General features: G+C 42.6%; 1 protein-coding gene across 1 annotated transcript in view; it reads right to left on the reverse strand.

The window, feature by feature from the left end:
* Positions 1–1593: 1593 nt before the first annotated feature.
* LOC126161478 (carbonyl reductase [NADPH] 1-like) overlaps positions 1594–14044 on the reverse strand; it is an 82697-nt gene continuing 70246 nt past the window's right edge. The window contains exons 5-6 of the mRNA XM_049917372.1: positions 3148–3353; positions 1594–1970 (exon numbers count right to left, since the gene is read on the reverse strand). Coding sequence (XP_049773329.1) covers positions 1846–1970; positions 3148–3353 — 331 coding nt within the window. The 3' untranslated portion in view covers positions 1594–1845. The remainder of the gene's footprint in view (positions 1971–3147; positions 3354–14044) is intronic.

A 14044-nucleotide genomic window follows, 5' to 3' on the forward strand; every position in this document is an offset into this window, starting at 1 on the left:
TCACTGTTAGTAAATTAAATGACAAACTGCAAGAAATCATAGCTGACCATGAAGGAATTTTCCACCAGGGCTTTCCATGCTTGCACAGCAATGTAACAACATGCACTGCTTTAAGCTGGAACACAGATGAATCTAATCATGTGACCAAGTTAGTTCTGTTATGGGTGGGTACACAACTTTGTTGAGTAATGCTTGCTTTTGTGTCCATACATTTCGTCTCTCTTACAGCCTCCACCTCACCTTACAGCCTCCACCTCCCTCTCTCTTCAGATCAGGAAGTTCAAGATTCAATGTGTTCTTCTGCATACATATACTTTTGGAGTAGGATGATAAAAAAAAGGCCATCCAGAAAGTAAAGAATGTTTCAACATACCAAGATATTCTTTAACAATAATACAGAAGCTGAATATACATGTTTTGGCACATACTTTATCTACTATTCCACACAGTCGCCTTTGACATTAAGGTATGTGTACCTCCACACCAGTTGGTGTATACCCTCTTCATACTATGTGGCTGCCTGCCTATTCAACCATGTCATGACAGCATCCTCGAGGTCTTCATAATTTGTGAAGCCTTTACCAGCAAGGTGCTCCTTTGGTTTTGGAAACAGGAAAAAGTTTGACAGTGCCGAGTCACGACCACAGGGAGGATGCTCGGATATGTCCCACCGGAATTTCTCACGCAGCAAGGCTTGTGTCTGCTGGCAATATGCAGACATGCACTGTATTCTGGATAGCCTGATGAAGACATTCAAGGGTTGCAAAGTATGTATCACAACTGATTGTTGTGTTTCAGGGCATTAAATCAACGAGTAGGAGCCCTTCGCTATCTCAGAATACAGAAGCCATCAGTTTTTGAGTTGAAACAGTTTTTTAAACTTTTGTGGCTTCTGAGACAACTGAGGATGGCATCACTCTAAAACCGTCACATTATTGTAGGGGTGTTATGGGAAAACAATGTTTCATCTCGATTAACAACCTAGTCAATGAACATGTTACCATCTCTTTTGCAATGCTCCAAGAAAGCTAATGCAGCTCCCATTCTCACAGCTTTGTGGTCACCTGAGAGCATGTGTGGCACACACTGTGCACATATTTTGTGGTACCCTAAGTGTTGAATTACAGCTTTGTGCACAACTGAACAAGCCACTCCCTGACATTGTTCATGCAAGTCACTAAGTTGCCAATTCTCTCAAACAATGCACTCCACCTTTTGGTTAATAGCATCTGTGAAGAAGTGCGGTCATCCTGATTCTCTTCATCATGAACATCTGTTCTCCCATTTTTGAACATTATGCCATAACGGGTAACATGTCTGCGGTGAATGTCATGGGGTCTAACATTTGCCACCTGGAGAAAGCATATAACACCACATACCTCACAGTCGACAGGGTTCGCAACTGGCACAACCTTGGTCACAGCTATCTCTGCACTTACCAGATGACAATGTCTGACCAATCACTTGTGGCAATTGTCTGCACCACACTGAACACCACAAACCAATGAGTGGCTGCCACAAGACAGGCACACTGACTGTATGCGCAAACGTTCTTTACTTTCTGGATAGCCCTCGTATTTGAAATTCACTGAATGATACACAATATTTTTATTCAGCAAATGGTACATTAACCCAAAAACTACCAACTGAATTCATTTCAGTAAGTATGTCTTTACACTGTGTAATTACTTGCCCAAACACTTTATTTTTTTCCTTTGTACATTGTTCTTACACTGAAGGGTAACAGAAGCATGAATGTGTGTCCTAACAGAGCAGGTAATATTTTGAGCAAGTATAGTTCATGCAATCAAAGTACATCGCTTTCATTGTAACAGACACAATCAGTTAGCACTGTGACGGAACTGGTCCACTGATCCAGTCAACCTCTTTTTTATCGCACCAAATATATTTGCCACGAGGTGATTTTACTCCAGGTGGCAGGAGAGCACAATGTAAAGGTGCAACAGCACCTGAAACAGTGAAAATACACAGATTTAGATATTTTGATTTTATGTGAGCAGTTGAATAAATTGGCAAATTTAGCACATACTGCTGAACAATTACACCTAAACAAATAAATTAAAGAGGAGGTGATGATTATGAATAAAGAGTGTTCCAGTGATAATTTCTTGCAAAGTGTCATGTTTTTGGAAAATCTTGGATAAATTAAAAGCAATGGGATGAATAAAGATGATTTCACCAGATGGCGGCAGTACTGAGCAGCTGACAGATGCACAGACAAGAAATAGAACAGTAAAGCTTTTTTTTTAAACACACACACACACACACACACACACACACACACACACACACCTCTTTGAATCTGATGCCTGACCATCCTTTGAGCTGCACAGTGCAGAGAATGTTTCCATGTTCCTATGAACAGCTCAAGTACAAAAGCTATGCAACAATGTTAAAATCTGCTGAGAGGTTATCTTCAGTCGTGCAATTCTAAACCTAACAATAAGAAAATTAAAAACCTTAATAAAAGCAGCAGATGAGTTAGAAATAAATTGTGATTTATGAAACCCACAGTAATTGTGGAGAAAACACACTAAAAGAATGTTTCACCATGAAACGAAGTTCTAAATTAAAGTGTTGTAAATATGTGGCAGTGAAGTAGCTCTTAAAAAAGTAAGTAAGTTTGGGGTTTGACATCTTGTCCACAAAAAGTGCCTTAGAAAAGTAACATAATCTCAAGCTGGAAAAAGACCGGCCATGGAAACTGGTCACATCACTTTTGAAGGAACCATCCAGTATTTGCCAATAGTGATTTGGGAAAACTGAGAATAATCTAAATCTAGTTGGCTGGACAGGCATTTCAAGCCCTTTCCAACTAAATGTGAGTTTAGATTCTTAACCACAATGCCACATTCCATTGTCACTTCACAGGAGTACTGCGAGGAAATATTTAAATTTCTGTTTAAGGATGAGATGTGATTTGATCCCGAAAGTCAGATTTCTCCCTACATTTGACTCATTGTAAACTAAAGCTGAGGTCAGGCATCTAGTATGGGCTGTACGTTAATTTAAATGTTAAAATACTGCTGAACATTTTAATCTAGTTATGCCATATTACTGATCATACATTTGCTTTCTAAATAAATATGCTCTATTAACTATCACAGACACATTTAAGACCAATACCTTCTTCAATGGTTAATGGTCCCTTATGACTTGTCATGTCAGTATCAACATATCCAGGATGCACAGCATTTACAACAAGATCAGGTCTCTCATCACAGTCAAACTTTCTCTGTTGTATGAAAGTTAAAGCACTAACTCCAACTTTTGATACAACATAGGCGGAGTTGCCCCAGCCTTCTTCAGAATGTGTATTTTTCTTTGCTGACCTAAAGAAGAGGAAGGATCAGTTAGAAGCAAGTTTAATATGTCAGAATTTAATCCTGTAATGTTTTAGCAAGCAGTACTGTTCAGATATTATTTAATGCATTTCATAAAAAATGAATGCCAATGACAAGCAATAACAAGAACACTTAATTACGAAAAATTAATATTATGAAATGAGGGAGGAACCTCTCTCTCTCTCTCTCTCTCTCTCTCTCTCTCTCTGTGACTGTTTACTACTTTCAACCACAGATATAACAAATGTTTCATGCCACTGTTGTAGCTGTGGGCCTATTCTGAGCCTTTTCAAATAAGTTATTGGGCTTGTCTTATTGCACATTTGTGATCTCAAACCAACATACCATCTCCTGGATGCTGACTGGTTTGTTTGGAGTGAAAGGGACTAAACTGCAAGGTCTTCAGTTCCTTCATCCGTTAAGTGGCAAACCAGGAGTAGAAGTCAAAGGAAGGAGGTGAAAGGCAAATCCTGGAAAGCCTAAGTGTAACTAACACAATAAAAAGAGATGAAGTTCAGAAGAAAGACAACACAGACAAGTTGTTAAAAGATCAGTCAAGACAAGGCATTTAAACTAAGAAATGAAAAAGGACAAAGAGAAAGGCAGTCAATGACACCAAAGAGCCCTACCTTATAGGGATGAATAGGAACCGCCTATGTGGGCAAAAACTTAACAGCAGGTCAGGCAAGTTGTCATTGTCTGCTAACACCAAAGGTAGCATGTCAGGAAGATTAACATGCTGTCTCTAAGCAGCCAAGTTAGGGCAGTCTATGAGTAAGTGGACCACCATCAGGCGGGCTTGGAATTGGCAGTGAGGGGGAGCCTCACATCTGGGAATGTGGCCAGGGGTCAGCCAAGTGTGGCCAATGCAGAGTCCACAGAGGACAGTGGCTTCCCTGTGAGAAGCACTTAGGGAGGACTGCCACATTGTCATGTTCTCCGTAACTGTCCTGTTTGTTTGGGGAGATCAGGACAGGCCATTCTGAGTTCCAGACTTCCAGCAGCTGATGGCTTATAAACAAACAATGGTCCGATTCTGGGACCCCCATTTCCAGAATTGGCATCCTGCTGGACAGCTTGGCGAACCGGTCAGCTCGTTCATTTCCCGAAATCCCAACATGACCGGAGTCCAAACGAAAATGACAGACCAGCTTGATGGACGTCTGAGACAAGATCCCTGATAGCCATAACCAGTGGGTGAGGAGAGTAGCACTGATCTACAGCCTGAAGGCTGCTAAGGGAAGAACAACAGATTAGAATACTCTTGCCAGTGTAAGAACGAACATGGCTAAGGGCTAATTTAATGGCCATCAATTCAGCAGTGAAGACACTGCAGCCATTTGGTAGAGAGTGGAATTCACTGCACTAGGCATGTGAGTTCGCAAAGCCCACTCGTCCGTCAACTATCGAGTCATTGGTGAATACCGCTTCCAAACCTGGATACTTCACAAGTGCAGCCAAGAACAGGTGGCGAAAAATCATGGGGTCAACAGAATCTTTTAGACCAAAGGAGACTTGTAGGAAAATCTGAGGTTGGGGCACAAGCCATGGGGGCATATGCAATGCCTTTCTGACCAGAGGTGACAGTGGAGAAAGCTGCAGTTCCAAACAGAAACTGGAGGCATGCAACAATTGTAAATCCAGTTCTGGATCGCTTCTGTTGGAGGTGGAGTCACTTCCAAGGAAAAGGACATGATAGTTTGGATGTTCAGGGAAGCTACAAATGCATACAGTGTAATTCAGCAGCTTTTGTTGGTGCCTGATAGGTAATGAAGGGACTCCAGCCTTGACCAATAGGCTGTTCACAGGGCTAGTTTAGAAGGGACCTGTCACAAGTTGTATCCCACAGTGATGAACGAGGTCCAGCATCCGCAATGCTGAGGATGACATTGAAGCATTTGCAAGACTCCCATAGTCAAGACAGGACTGAATCAGGGCTTTGTATAGCCACAAAAGGGTAGAGCAATTTGCACCTCAGCTAGTGTTACTGAGGCAGCAAAGTGTAATGAGATGTCACAAGAAATTTTGCTTAAGTTCATGAAGGTGTGCAAGCCATGTCTGCCAGGATTGAAGACCAGTGGGCACCTCAACTACAAGAAGTGGGCAGTATGATGGTGACAGAAGAGCATGACATGAGTCTGATAACCAAAAGCCATGGGTGAGAGACCACAACTGTGCCTTTCTTATGGCTTCCTGTAGGCAGCACTCTGCAACAACCATACTAGAGGAGTGATGAAAACAAAAACCCATCAGCATATAATAAGAGTGATGCAAGGCCATTGATAGCCTTCAGAAAGATGGGGATACTCAATACAGTCCCTGTGGGGACCGTTCTCTTGGATATGAGGGGGGCAGGGTGGGTACTGAGTGATCTGCCCACTTGACCTCAGAACATACGGTGCCACAGTGATTCTTGGCAAAAATTGAGAGTGGACTCCAGAGACTCCACTCATGTAACGTAGTACTGATGTGGTGATGCCATGTCGTGTCATAAGCTTTCTGTAGGTCAAAAAATATGGCGATGAGGTGCTAACAACGAGCAAAGGCTGTCCGTATGGCGGACTCTAGGTGAACCAAGTTATCAGCAGTGGAGTGGCCTTTGCAGAAAGCACCCTGTGATACAGCCAAAAGGCCTTGAGACTCAAGGAGCCAACACTGTGAAGGTTGGTAACGCTTACAGGATGATAACTGGCCATCTCGAGGGGGTTCTTACCTATGTTTCAGTACCAGAACTATCATGCTTTCTTGACTCTGGGATGGGAACTCACCCCCATTCCAAGAGGCCAAGGATGCGATGCTAACAATCCACTGAGAAATGTTTCAGCATTTGGTTCTGGATGCAGTCTGGCCCTGGGACCATATCAGGGCAATGGGCTATGGCACTGGAGAGTTCTCATCCACTGAATGGAGCATTATATGACTGTGCATTCACTCCTCCCACTGTTTTTATGAGATAAAAGGTGGGGTGGTAGATGCACGAGCATAATGCTCAGCAAAATACTCGGCAACAGCATCTGGCTCAGTATAAATGGCATCATCTAAGGAAATACTTGGTACACCTGCAGGAGACTGGAAACCGTAGAGTCGCCTGATCTTTGCCTATTCCTGTGATGGAGAGGTACATGGTCCAATGGTGGAAACGTGCCAAACCCAAAATTCTTGCTTTCGTCGTTTTATTATGAGGTAGCAAACATGGGCATGCAGCTGTTTTAAAGGCAATGAGGTGCTCCGGCGAAGAATGCCACTTATGGACTTGGAGAGCCTGCCTACAATCTCTTAACGGCTGCAGCAATCTCTGGGGTCCACCAGGCACCATCTTCCGACAGAGGGATCTTGAGGAATAAGGGATGGCTTGGTTGGCTGCCAAACGAATGACTGCCATTGTATGGTGAACAGCCTCAATGATACTGCCTTGCAATGGGGAACTAAGGACGATAGCAGAGGTAAATCCATCTCAGTCAGCATTACAGACAACCCAACTGGGTGGGTGCTTATGGGAGCAATGCTGAAGGAGGGACAGAAAGATCAGAAAGTGGTCACTACCACACAGGTCATCAAGCACCCTCCAGTGGATAGATGGTAGACAACCAGGACTGCAAAAGGTGAGATCAATGGCTGAAAAAGTTCTGTGTGCCACACTGAAGTGTGTGGGGGTACCAGAGTTCAAGAAGCAAAGATCAAGATGTGCCAGTCAAGTTTCGATGGCTGTACCACAGCCAGTAATCATTGTTCTACCCCACAAAGTGTTATGAGCATTGAAATCGCCCAAGACTAGGAAAGGTTGGAGGAGTTGAGAGAGTAATGCAGGCAGTACACTTTGGGACATAACATCATTGGGAGGGAGATCAACATTACAGATTGTAAATAAATCCTGAAATGCCAATACCCGAACAGCGACAGCCTCCAATGGTGTATCAAGAGGCACAAAGCCACTGTATACGGAGTCCAGCACATACCTACCAACTCCATCCTACACCCTCTATAGTTGGTACAATTCTTAAAACAACCTCAGTAGCCATAAAGAACAGGGTCCGAGTTGCTGGAAACCATGTTTCCTGGGTGGCAATACAGAATGCAGGGTATTTGCTTAAAAGCAGCTGTAGCTCAGCCAGGTGGTGGAAAATCCATTACAATTCCACTCACTGGAGGATATGACTGAATACTATGGGGGCATTGTTACCATTGTAACTATTGGTGGAAGCAGCTGCAGTAGTACAAGTACTGCCAGTATTAACTTTATTAGTTTATAGTCAGTATAATTTACTCACACTGCCCTTTTAGACACTCAAATCAATTTAATACTATTTGTAATCTCAAAATTATTATTTCTTAGGTAACTATAATATAAAAGAAGATACTGTATGTGTGAAACACTGGTCCAATGTAAGAGAGGAACTGATGACCATGATCAGATAAAGTTAAATCCACAAAAATTATAAAGATACACTATGTGATCAAAAGTATCTGGATCCCCTAACAACATACGTTTTTCATATTAGGTGCATTGTGCTGCCACCTACTTGATATCAGCAACCTCTGTAGCCATTAGATATTGTGAGTGAGCAGTGTGGAGCACTCCGCAGAACTCATGGACTTCGAATGTGGTCAGGTGATTGGGTGTCACTTGTGTCATACATCTGTACACAAGATTTCCACACTCCTAAACATCCCTAGATAAACTGTTTCCAATGTGTCAGTGAAGTGGAAACGTGAAGGGACATGTACAGCACAAAAGCATACAGGCCGACCTCATCTGTTGACTGACAGAGGCCACTGACTGTTGAAGAGGGTCCAAACTGCATCAGGATCCACTGCAAGTACTATGGCAGTTAGGTAGGAGGTGAGAAAATTTGGATTTTACAGTAGAGTGGCTGGTCATAAGCCACACATCACACTGGTAAATGACAAAAGACCCCTCGCTTGATGTAAGGAGCGTAAACATTGGATGACTTAACAGTGGAAAAACAATGTGTGGAGTGACGAATCATGGTACACAATGTGGCAATCTGATGGCAGGGTGTGGGTATGGCAAATGCCCAGTGAACGTCATCTGCCAGCATGTGTAGTGCCAACTGTAAAATTCGGAGGCACTGGTGTTATGGTGTGGTCATGTTTTTCATGGAAGGCGCTTGCACCCCTTGTTGTTTTACGTGGCACTATCACAGCATAGGCCTACATTGATGTTTTAAGCACCTTCTTGCATCCCGCTGTTGAAGAGCAATTCAGGGATGGTGATTGCATCTTTCAACACAATCGAGCACGGCCTGTGGCGGAGTGGTTACATGACAATAACATCCCTGTAATGGACTGGCCTGCACAGAGTCCTGACCTGAATCCTACAGAACACCTTTGGGATATTTTGGAATGCAGACTTCATGCCAGGCCTCACTGACCAACATCGATACCTCTCCTCAGTGCAGCACTCCATGAAGAATGGGCCGCCATTCCCCAAGAAACCTTCCAGCACGTGATTTAACGTATGCCTGCAAGAGTGGAAGCTGAGCTGTCATCAAGGCTAAGGGTGGGCCAACACCATATTGAATTCCAGAATTACTGATGGAGGGTGCCACAAACTTTTAAGTCACTTTCAGCCAGGTGTCCGGATACTTTTGATCACATAGTGTATTTGTGCGTATGCATGTATGTTCCAAACCTCCTCCTAAACAATGGACTGATATCAACCAAACTTGGTAAAATCTCATTTCCTGTCCGGAAAGAATCACTGTGGGGGTAGGAAACACCCATCTATCAAAGTGTTTGGGGTGAAAAAGCAGTGTAGTCCACAATCTGAGAATACCCATACTTTAGTTATCCCTTAATTGATAATGAGAGCAATTAGATACTTACAAAAACCTTTAAATATATTTTCCAACCTTAATAAAACTTTTTCTCACTGACAACCTCCACAAAATAATGAAAGGAAAAAAAAGTTAGTCATTTATTACATTTTCACTGCCCGTGCATTAAAACTGCCACATAAAGCATGATGTTTGGTTTGTCGGACGCTTAACTGCATGGTCATCATCCCCACATAGAGCATGAAGTTTTAATTTATTAGTTGTTTACTACTAACTCTGTTCACAACACCCCCACAGACAGCAGGCACATACACCACTGGATGTACTTGCAAAATTATATATCATACAGCAAATAGTTCAGGATATACGACATCACAAACATTAAGTTGCATGGAAATGAAACTGCAGGGCAAAATTTGCTAGACATACAGGTGAAACTGGTACAAATACACGTGGAATACAATAAATATGCATGAAATATATCTGACATGTGCATATGCAAAGGCAGAGGTAAATAGCTCATCCTACACTCTTGGAATGATTTCAATGAAATGTGGTACACATATTAGTTATAATTTGCAAAGTAATACTGCAGGGATAAAAACCACCATCCTCCTACTGGGGTGAGTGTGGTAACGTGGAGAGAGAGAGAGAGAGAGAGAGAGAGAGAGAGAGAGAGAGAGAGAGAGAGAGAGAAGGGAAGACGAGGAGAGGGGCAGACAGTGAGGGGGAAGGAGGAGGTAGGCGACAATAGGAGGAGGAGTATATGGACAGAGATAGGCGAGGGGCAAATGGACAGAGAGAGGCGAGAGGAAGAGATGGATAACAGCAAAAGGGAAGAGGAGGAGACAGACAGACAGACAGAGGCAGTGGGAGGAAGAGACAGGCAGAGAGATGAGTGAAGGGAAGATGGAAGTGGGCAGACAAAGGGAAGAGCCAGAGATGGGCAGAGAGAGGGGAGGGGAGGGGAGGGGAGGGGAGGGGAGAAGATGGACACAGAAAGGAAAGGAGAGGAGAAGGTGATGAAGATGGACAGAAAGAGTGGGTGGTAGCCGTGATGGACAGAGACGAGGAGGGGAGGACAGAAAGGAGGGAAGTGAGGTGGATAAAACGAGAGAGGAAGGGAGGAGATGGACAGAGAGAGGGGGCAAGAGGAAATGGCCAGAGAGGGGTAAAAGGAGATGGTCATAGAAAGGGGCAGGAGAAAATGGTCAGATAGGGGCAAAAGGAGATGGACAGAGAGAGGGGCAAGAGAAGATGGACAGAGAGAGGAGGACAAAGGAGATATACAGGGAGAGGAGGAAGGAGGAGATGTACAGATAGGATGGAGGAGGAGATGCATTAATAGAGGATTGGAATAAATAAATAAATACCTGTCCAATGACAGTTTCTTGGCTAGTAAATAAACAAATATATACTTTCTCGCTTAGTCAACACATTCTTAACAATTGCAACATATTCTCATGCTGATGTGTTAAACTAAGGAAGGTTGTATATAGAACACAACATAGATGGCATCTATGTTGCCAGCAATGAGAATGCAACAGGGAGTAGTAAAAGGGCTCAAATCTCAGAGATCAAGCCGGACTATTTCTGTCCTTTCCAATGCCTGTACTTTCAGCTCTGAGTGCTCTTTCAATAAAGTGGATCTGTTTCTGAAGGCTTGGGATTCAACTGTTGTAATGCTGAAGTGAGAATTGATCACTTTCATGATAAAATTATTACCTAAAATAGGGAAATTCTTCATTTCTTTATTTGTCTGTCATTATTGAAACAGAACTGTAAAGAGAGAAAACCTCAATTCAAAAAGTTACAGGTGGCAGATAAGCTGGCCTGTACCTCTTCAGGTGGTGAACTCCTCTTCATTTATTTGTTACACGTTTTGTATATTTTATTGTTATTGTCAAACATTACCAGTTGTTAAGGCCAGTCAAGTGTTGGTTCCTGTGGTGAGTAAACATGCACATGAATCAGAACAAAAAATATACACTGGTGTCCAAAATTAAAGCAACAAACTGCTATTTTCCCTTCCTATGTCTAATTCACGATATAATCATACGAACTGTCAACACATGTCAGTAAGATCGTGTTCTGCACGGAAGATGGCAATCTGGTCGACAGACAACCACGCCAGCAATGATGTCATGGCACCCATCAAATGGCGTAGTGCTTGTTGCAGTATAGTCCCACATCCATAATCATTATGTACACAGTCACAGATGGTGCAGTATGGCACAGAGAAGACACCTACCAGACTCTCTGCAGTGGAGGGCCATAAGAAGAATAGAAGCAGACAGTCGCAAAATGATGTGGCCTCATGGCTTAAAGTGAATCGTTCTGTTGTTTCTCGGATGAGGCAACAGTTTATAGAGATCAAACTTGTATCCCGAAGGCCAGGACAGGGCTGATCAGATGTGAGATCAGAAAGAGAGGACTAGTACTTGTCTGTAAGAATACTGCGATACTGCCTTAGTACTGCACAGCATCTGGCATCTGACCATGTAGCACCCACTGGATGTATTGTATCAAGGCAAACAGTGTACAGAAGGCTTTGGCAGAGTGGCCTTTATTGTCAGATACCTGCAGTATGTGTACCTCTGATGCCTCTTCACAGAAGGGAATGTCTAAAGCGGAGACGTCAACATGCCACCTGGACAGTCGAACAGTGGGCCAATGTTCTTTTCACAGATGAGTCCTGATTTGGTCTGCAAAGTGATTCTCGACAGATTCGCATTTGGAGGTACAGCAGAATACGATTTCCAGACCCAAACACTGTGAAAAGAGACCAATACTGAGGAGAATCCCTAATGGTGTGAGCAGGGATTATGTTGACCACTCAAAAACACCTCTGCATGAAACTGCATGGGTGAATCGGCAAGGTTTAACTGCTGGCAGGTACTGTGACGAGATCTTGGGACCTCATGTGTGATTGTTGCGAGGTACTGGGGGCTCAGACTTCATACTGACTGGCGATAATGCTCGACCTCATGGAGTATGGGTGCTTGATGTTTTCTTGGAAAGAGAGGATATTGCCAGCATGACATGGCCTCCTCCCTCTCCCAATTTGAATCTCATAGAGTATGTCTGGAATGCACTCTTGGGAGACGGGTTGCATCACATAAGCAGTCTCTCCAAGACTTGACATCAGTTCTGCAAGAAGAATAGGTATTACTTCCTCAACACGAGATTGATGACATCATTCATGGCATACCAAATTGTTGGTAGGCCTGTATTGAAGCTAGATGTGGTCACACCCCGTACTGAACACATTAGCCAGTTGTTAGAATGTGTGTGCAAATCCAACTCGGAAAAAATTCAGAACAACATTTTTCTCTACCATTATGCAGTTGTTTGTGATCTGTATTCTTTACATAGTTTCTACTTTACTATCGCCTGTTTATATGGTTTTGTGTCAAAGTAAACACAACCTTGCAGAATTTCCATTTCTTGCTTTAATTTTGAACATCAGTGTATATAACACACACACACACACACACACACACACACACACACACACACACACACACACACACACACATCTCGTGTCCTTCTGTAAGTGCAGGCTAATCTCCGGAACTGCTGTAGGAATTTGGATCACTAACAGATGCACTGACTCACGACGAAAGCTTTTGTATGTAACATAATTATTTCAAGCAAATTGTCTGAATTATGATGAATTCAAGTTAAGATGAGAAAACAGTGCCACTGCCACTTAGCAAACAGCTGCCATAACTCGAGAAAGCAGCAGTGGCTTGAGGCAGCAGAAAGCATGACTAAATTCGCATCTGGTGTGATGCTCTATGGTATACCGTTTGGCTAGAAACCGAAAGGTTGTAGGATGGGCTCCTGAATGAGTACTTGAATGTGTACTTTTTTTTCAGTTTGCCTTTTAACCTAGTATTCATCTCTCAATGAAGTGGAGATTCACCACTAAGTGACATCCGACTGATTGCAGTTTTTTCAGAACACCTGCATAGTGAAAAATCAAGTGAGTCTAAAATCTGTGATTTTCAATTATTTATGTATAGGGTGAAGTGTAGCATGAAATGCAGCTTTACTTTGTTTATATAAAGTAAGTTTTGCAATAGTGCAGCAGTTGGCACAACTTTCATCTTTCTGTTTTCCTTGAGTCAAACTTGGATGTGGGCACGATTCTTTGCATGGCACTGCGAAGAAGTCTGCCATAAAGAGTCCACAACAAAGAATTGCAGCAAGGAGTCTTAACAACACATCATAGTGCATCTAAGCTTCACAAACGCGGCCATAGGAAATTAATGCTACCTGTGCAAAGCCAGGACATGTCACTAGTAAGTTATATAATACTGATGTTATAACTCGATAATTAAGAATGGATACTGTGATAGCAACATCAGAATAGTGGCTCTTTCGATATGAAGATCAATTTTGTGAAAGTCATCAAGCAAAGTTTGATAGAAATTCATGTCTTTTGCTGAAACCTCATAAACAAACATATAATCAGGTTTAATTTCAATACATCTCATTTAATGGAGAGCAGTGAGTGAAAACTTTATTGTAGTACCCACCAGTAACATGAAAAGTCTCAAGGAACAATATTCATTAATGAGCACCATAAATAATATTAAAGTAATGATAAAGTAAAGAAGTAATTTCCAGTCGAGAGTAAGGTCACATGTGTAATAATTAATTTATTCTTCACATGAACAATCTATCTTATGGCACAACAGGAAATAGTTATATGTGTCAAGCTTGAGAGCAAAGACAGCAACTATATATTCGTTAGCTTCCAGATCTTTTGGTATAGAAGGGACAGCAGCTGTTGAAATATAGGTCTGTTGGTGGTTAGTGGGTGAAATGCGGAGGGATGAAGCTATCACAGAAGTGGAGGTCAATGTCCAGGAA

Source organism: Schistocerca cancellata, chromosome 1 (assembly GCF_023864275.1).
Source record: "Schistocerca cancellata isolate TAMUIC-IGC-003103 chromosome 1, iqSchCanc2.1, whole genome shotgun sequence".
Taxonomy (NCBI): Eukaryota; Metazoa; Arthropoda; class Insecta; order Orthoptera; family Acrididae; genus Schistocerca; species Schistocerca cancellata.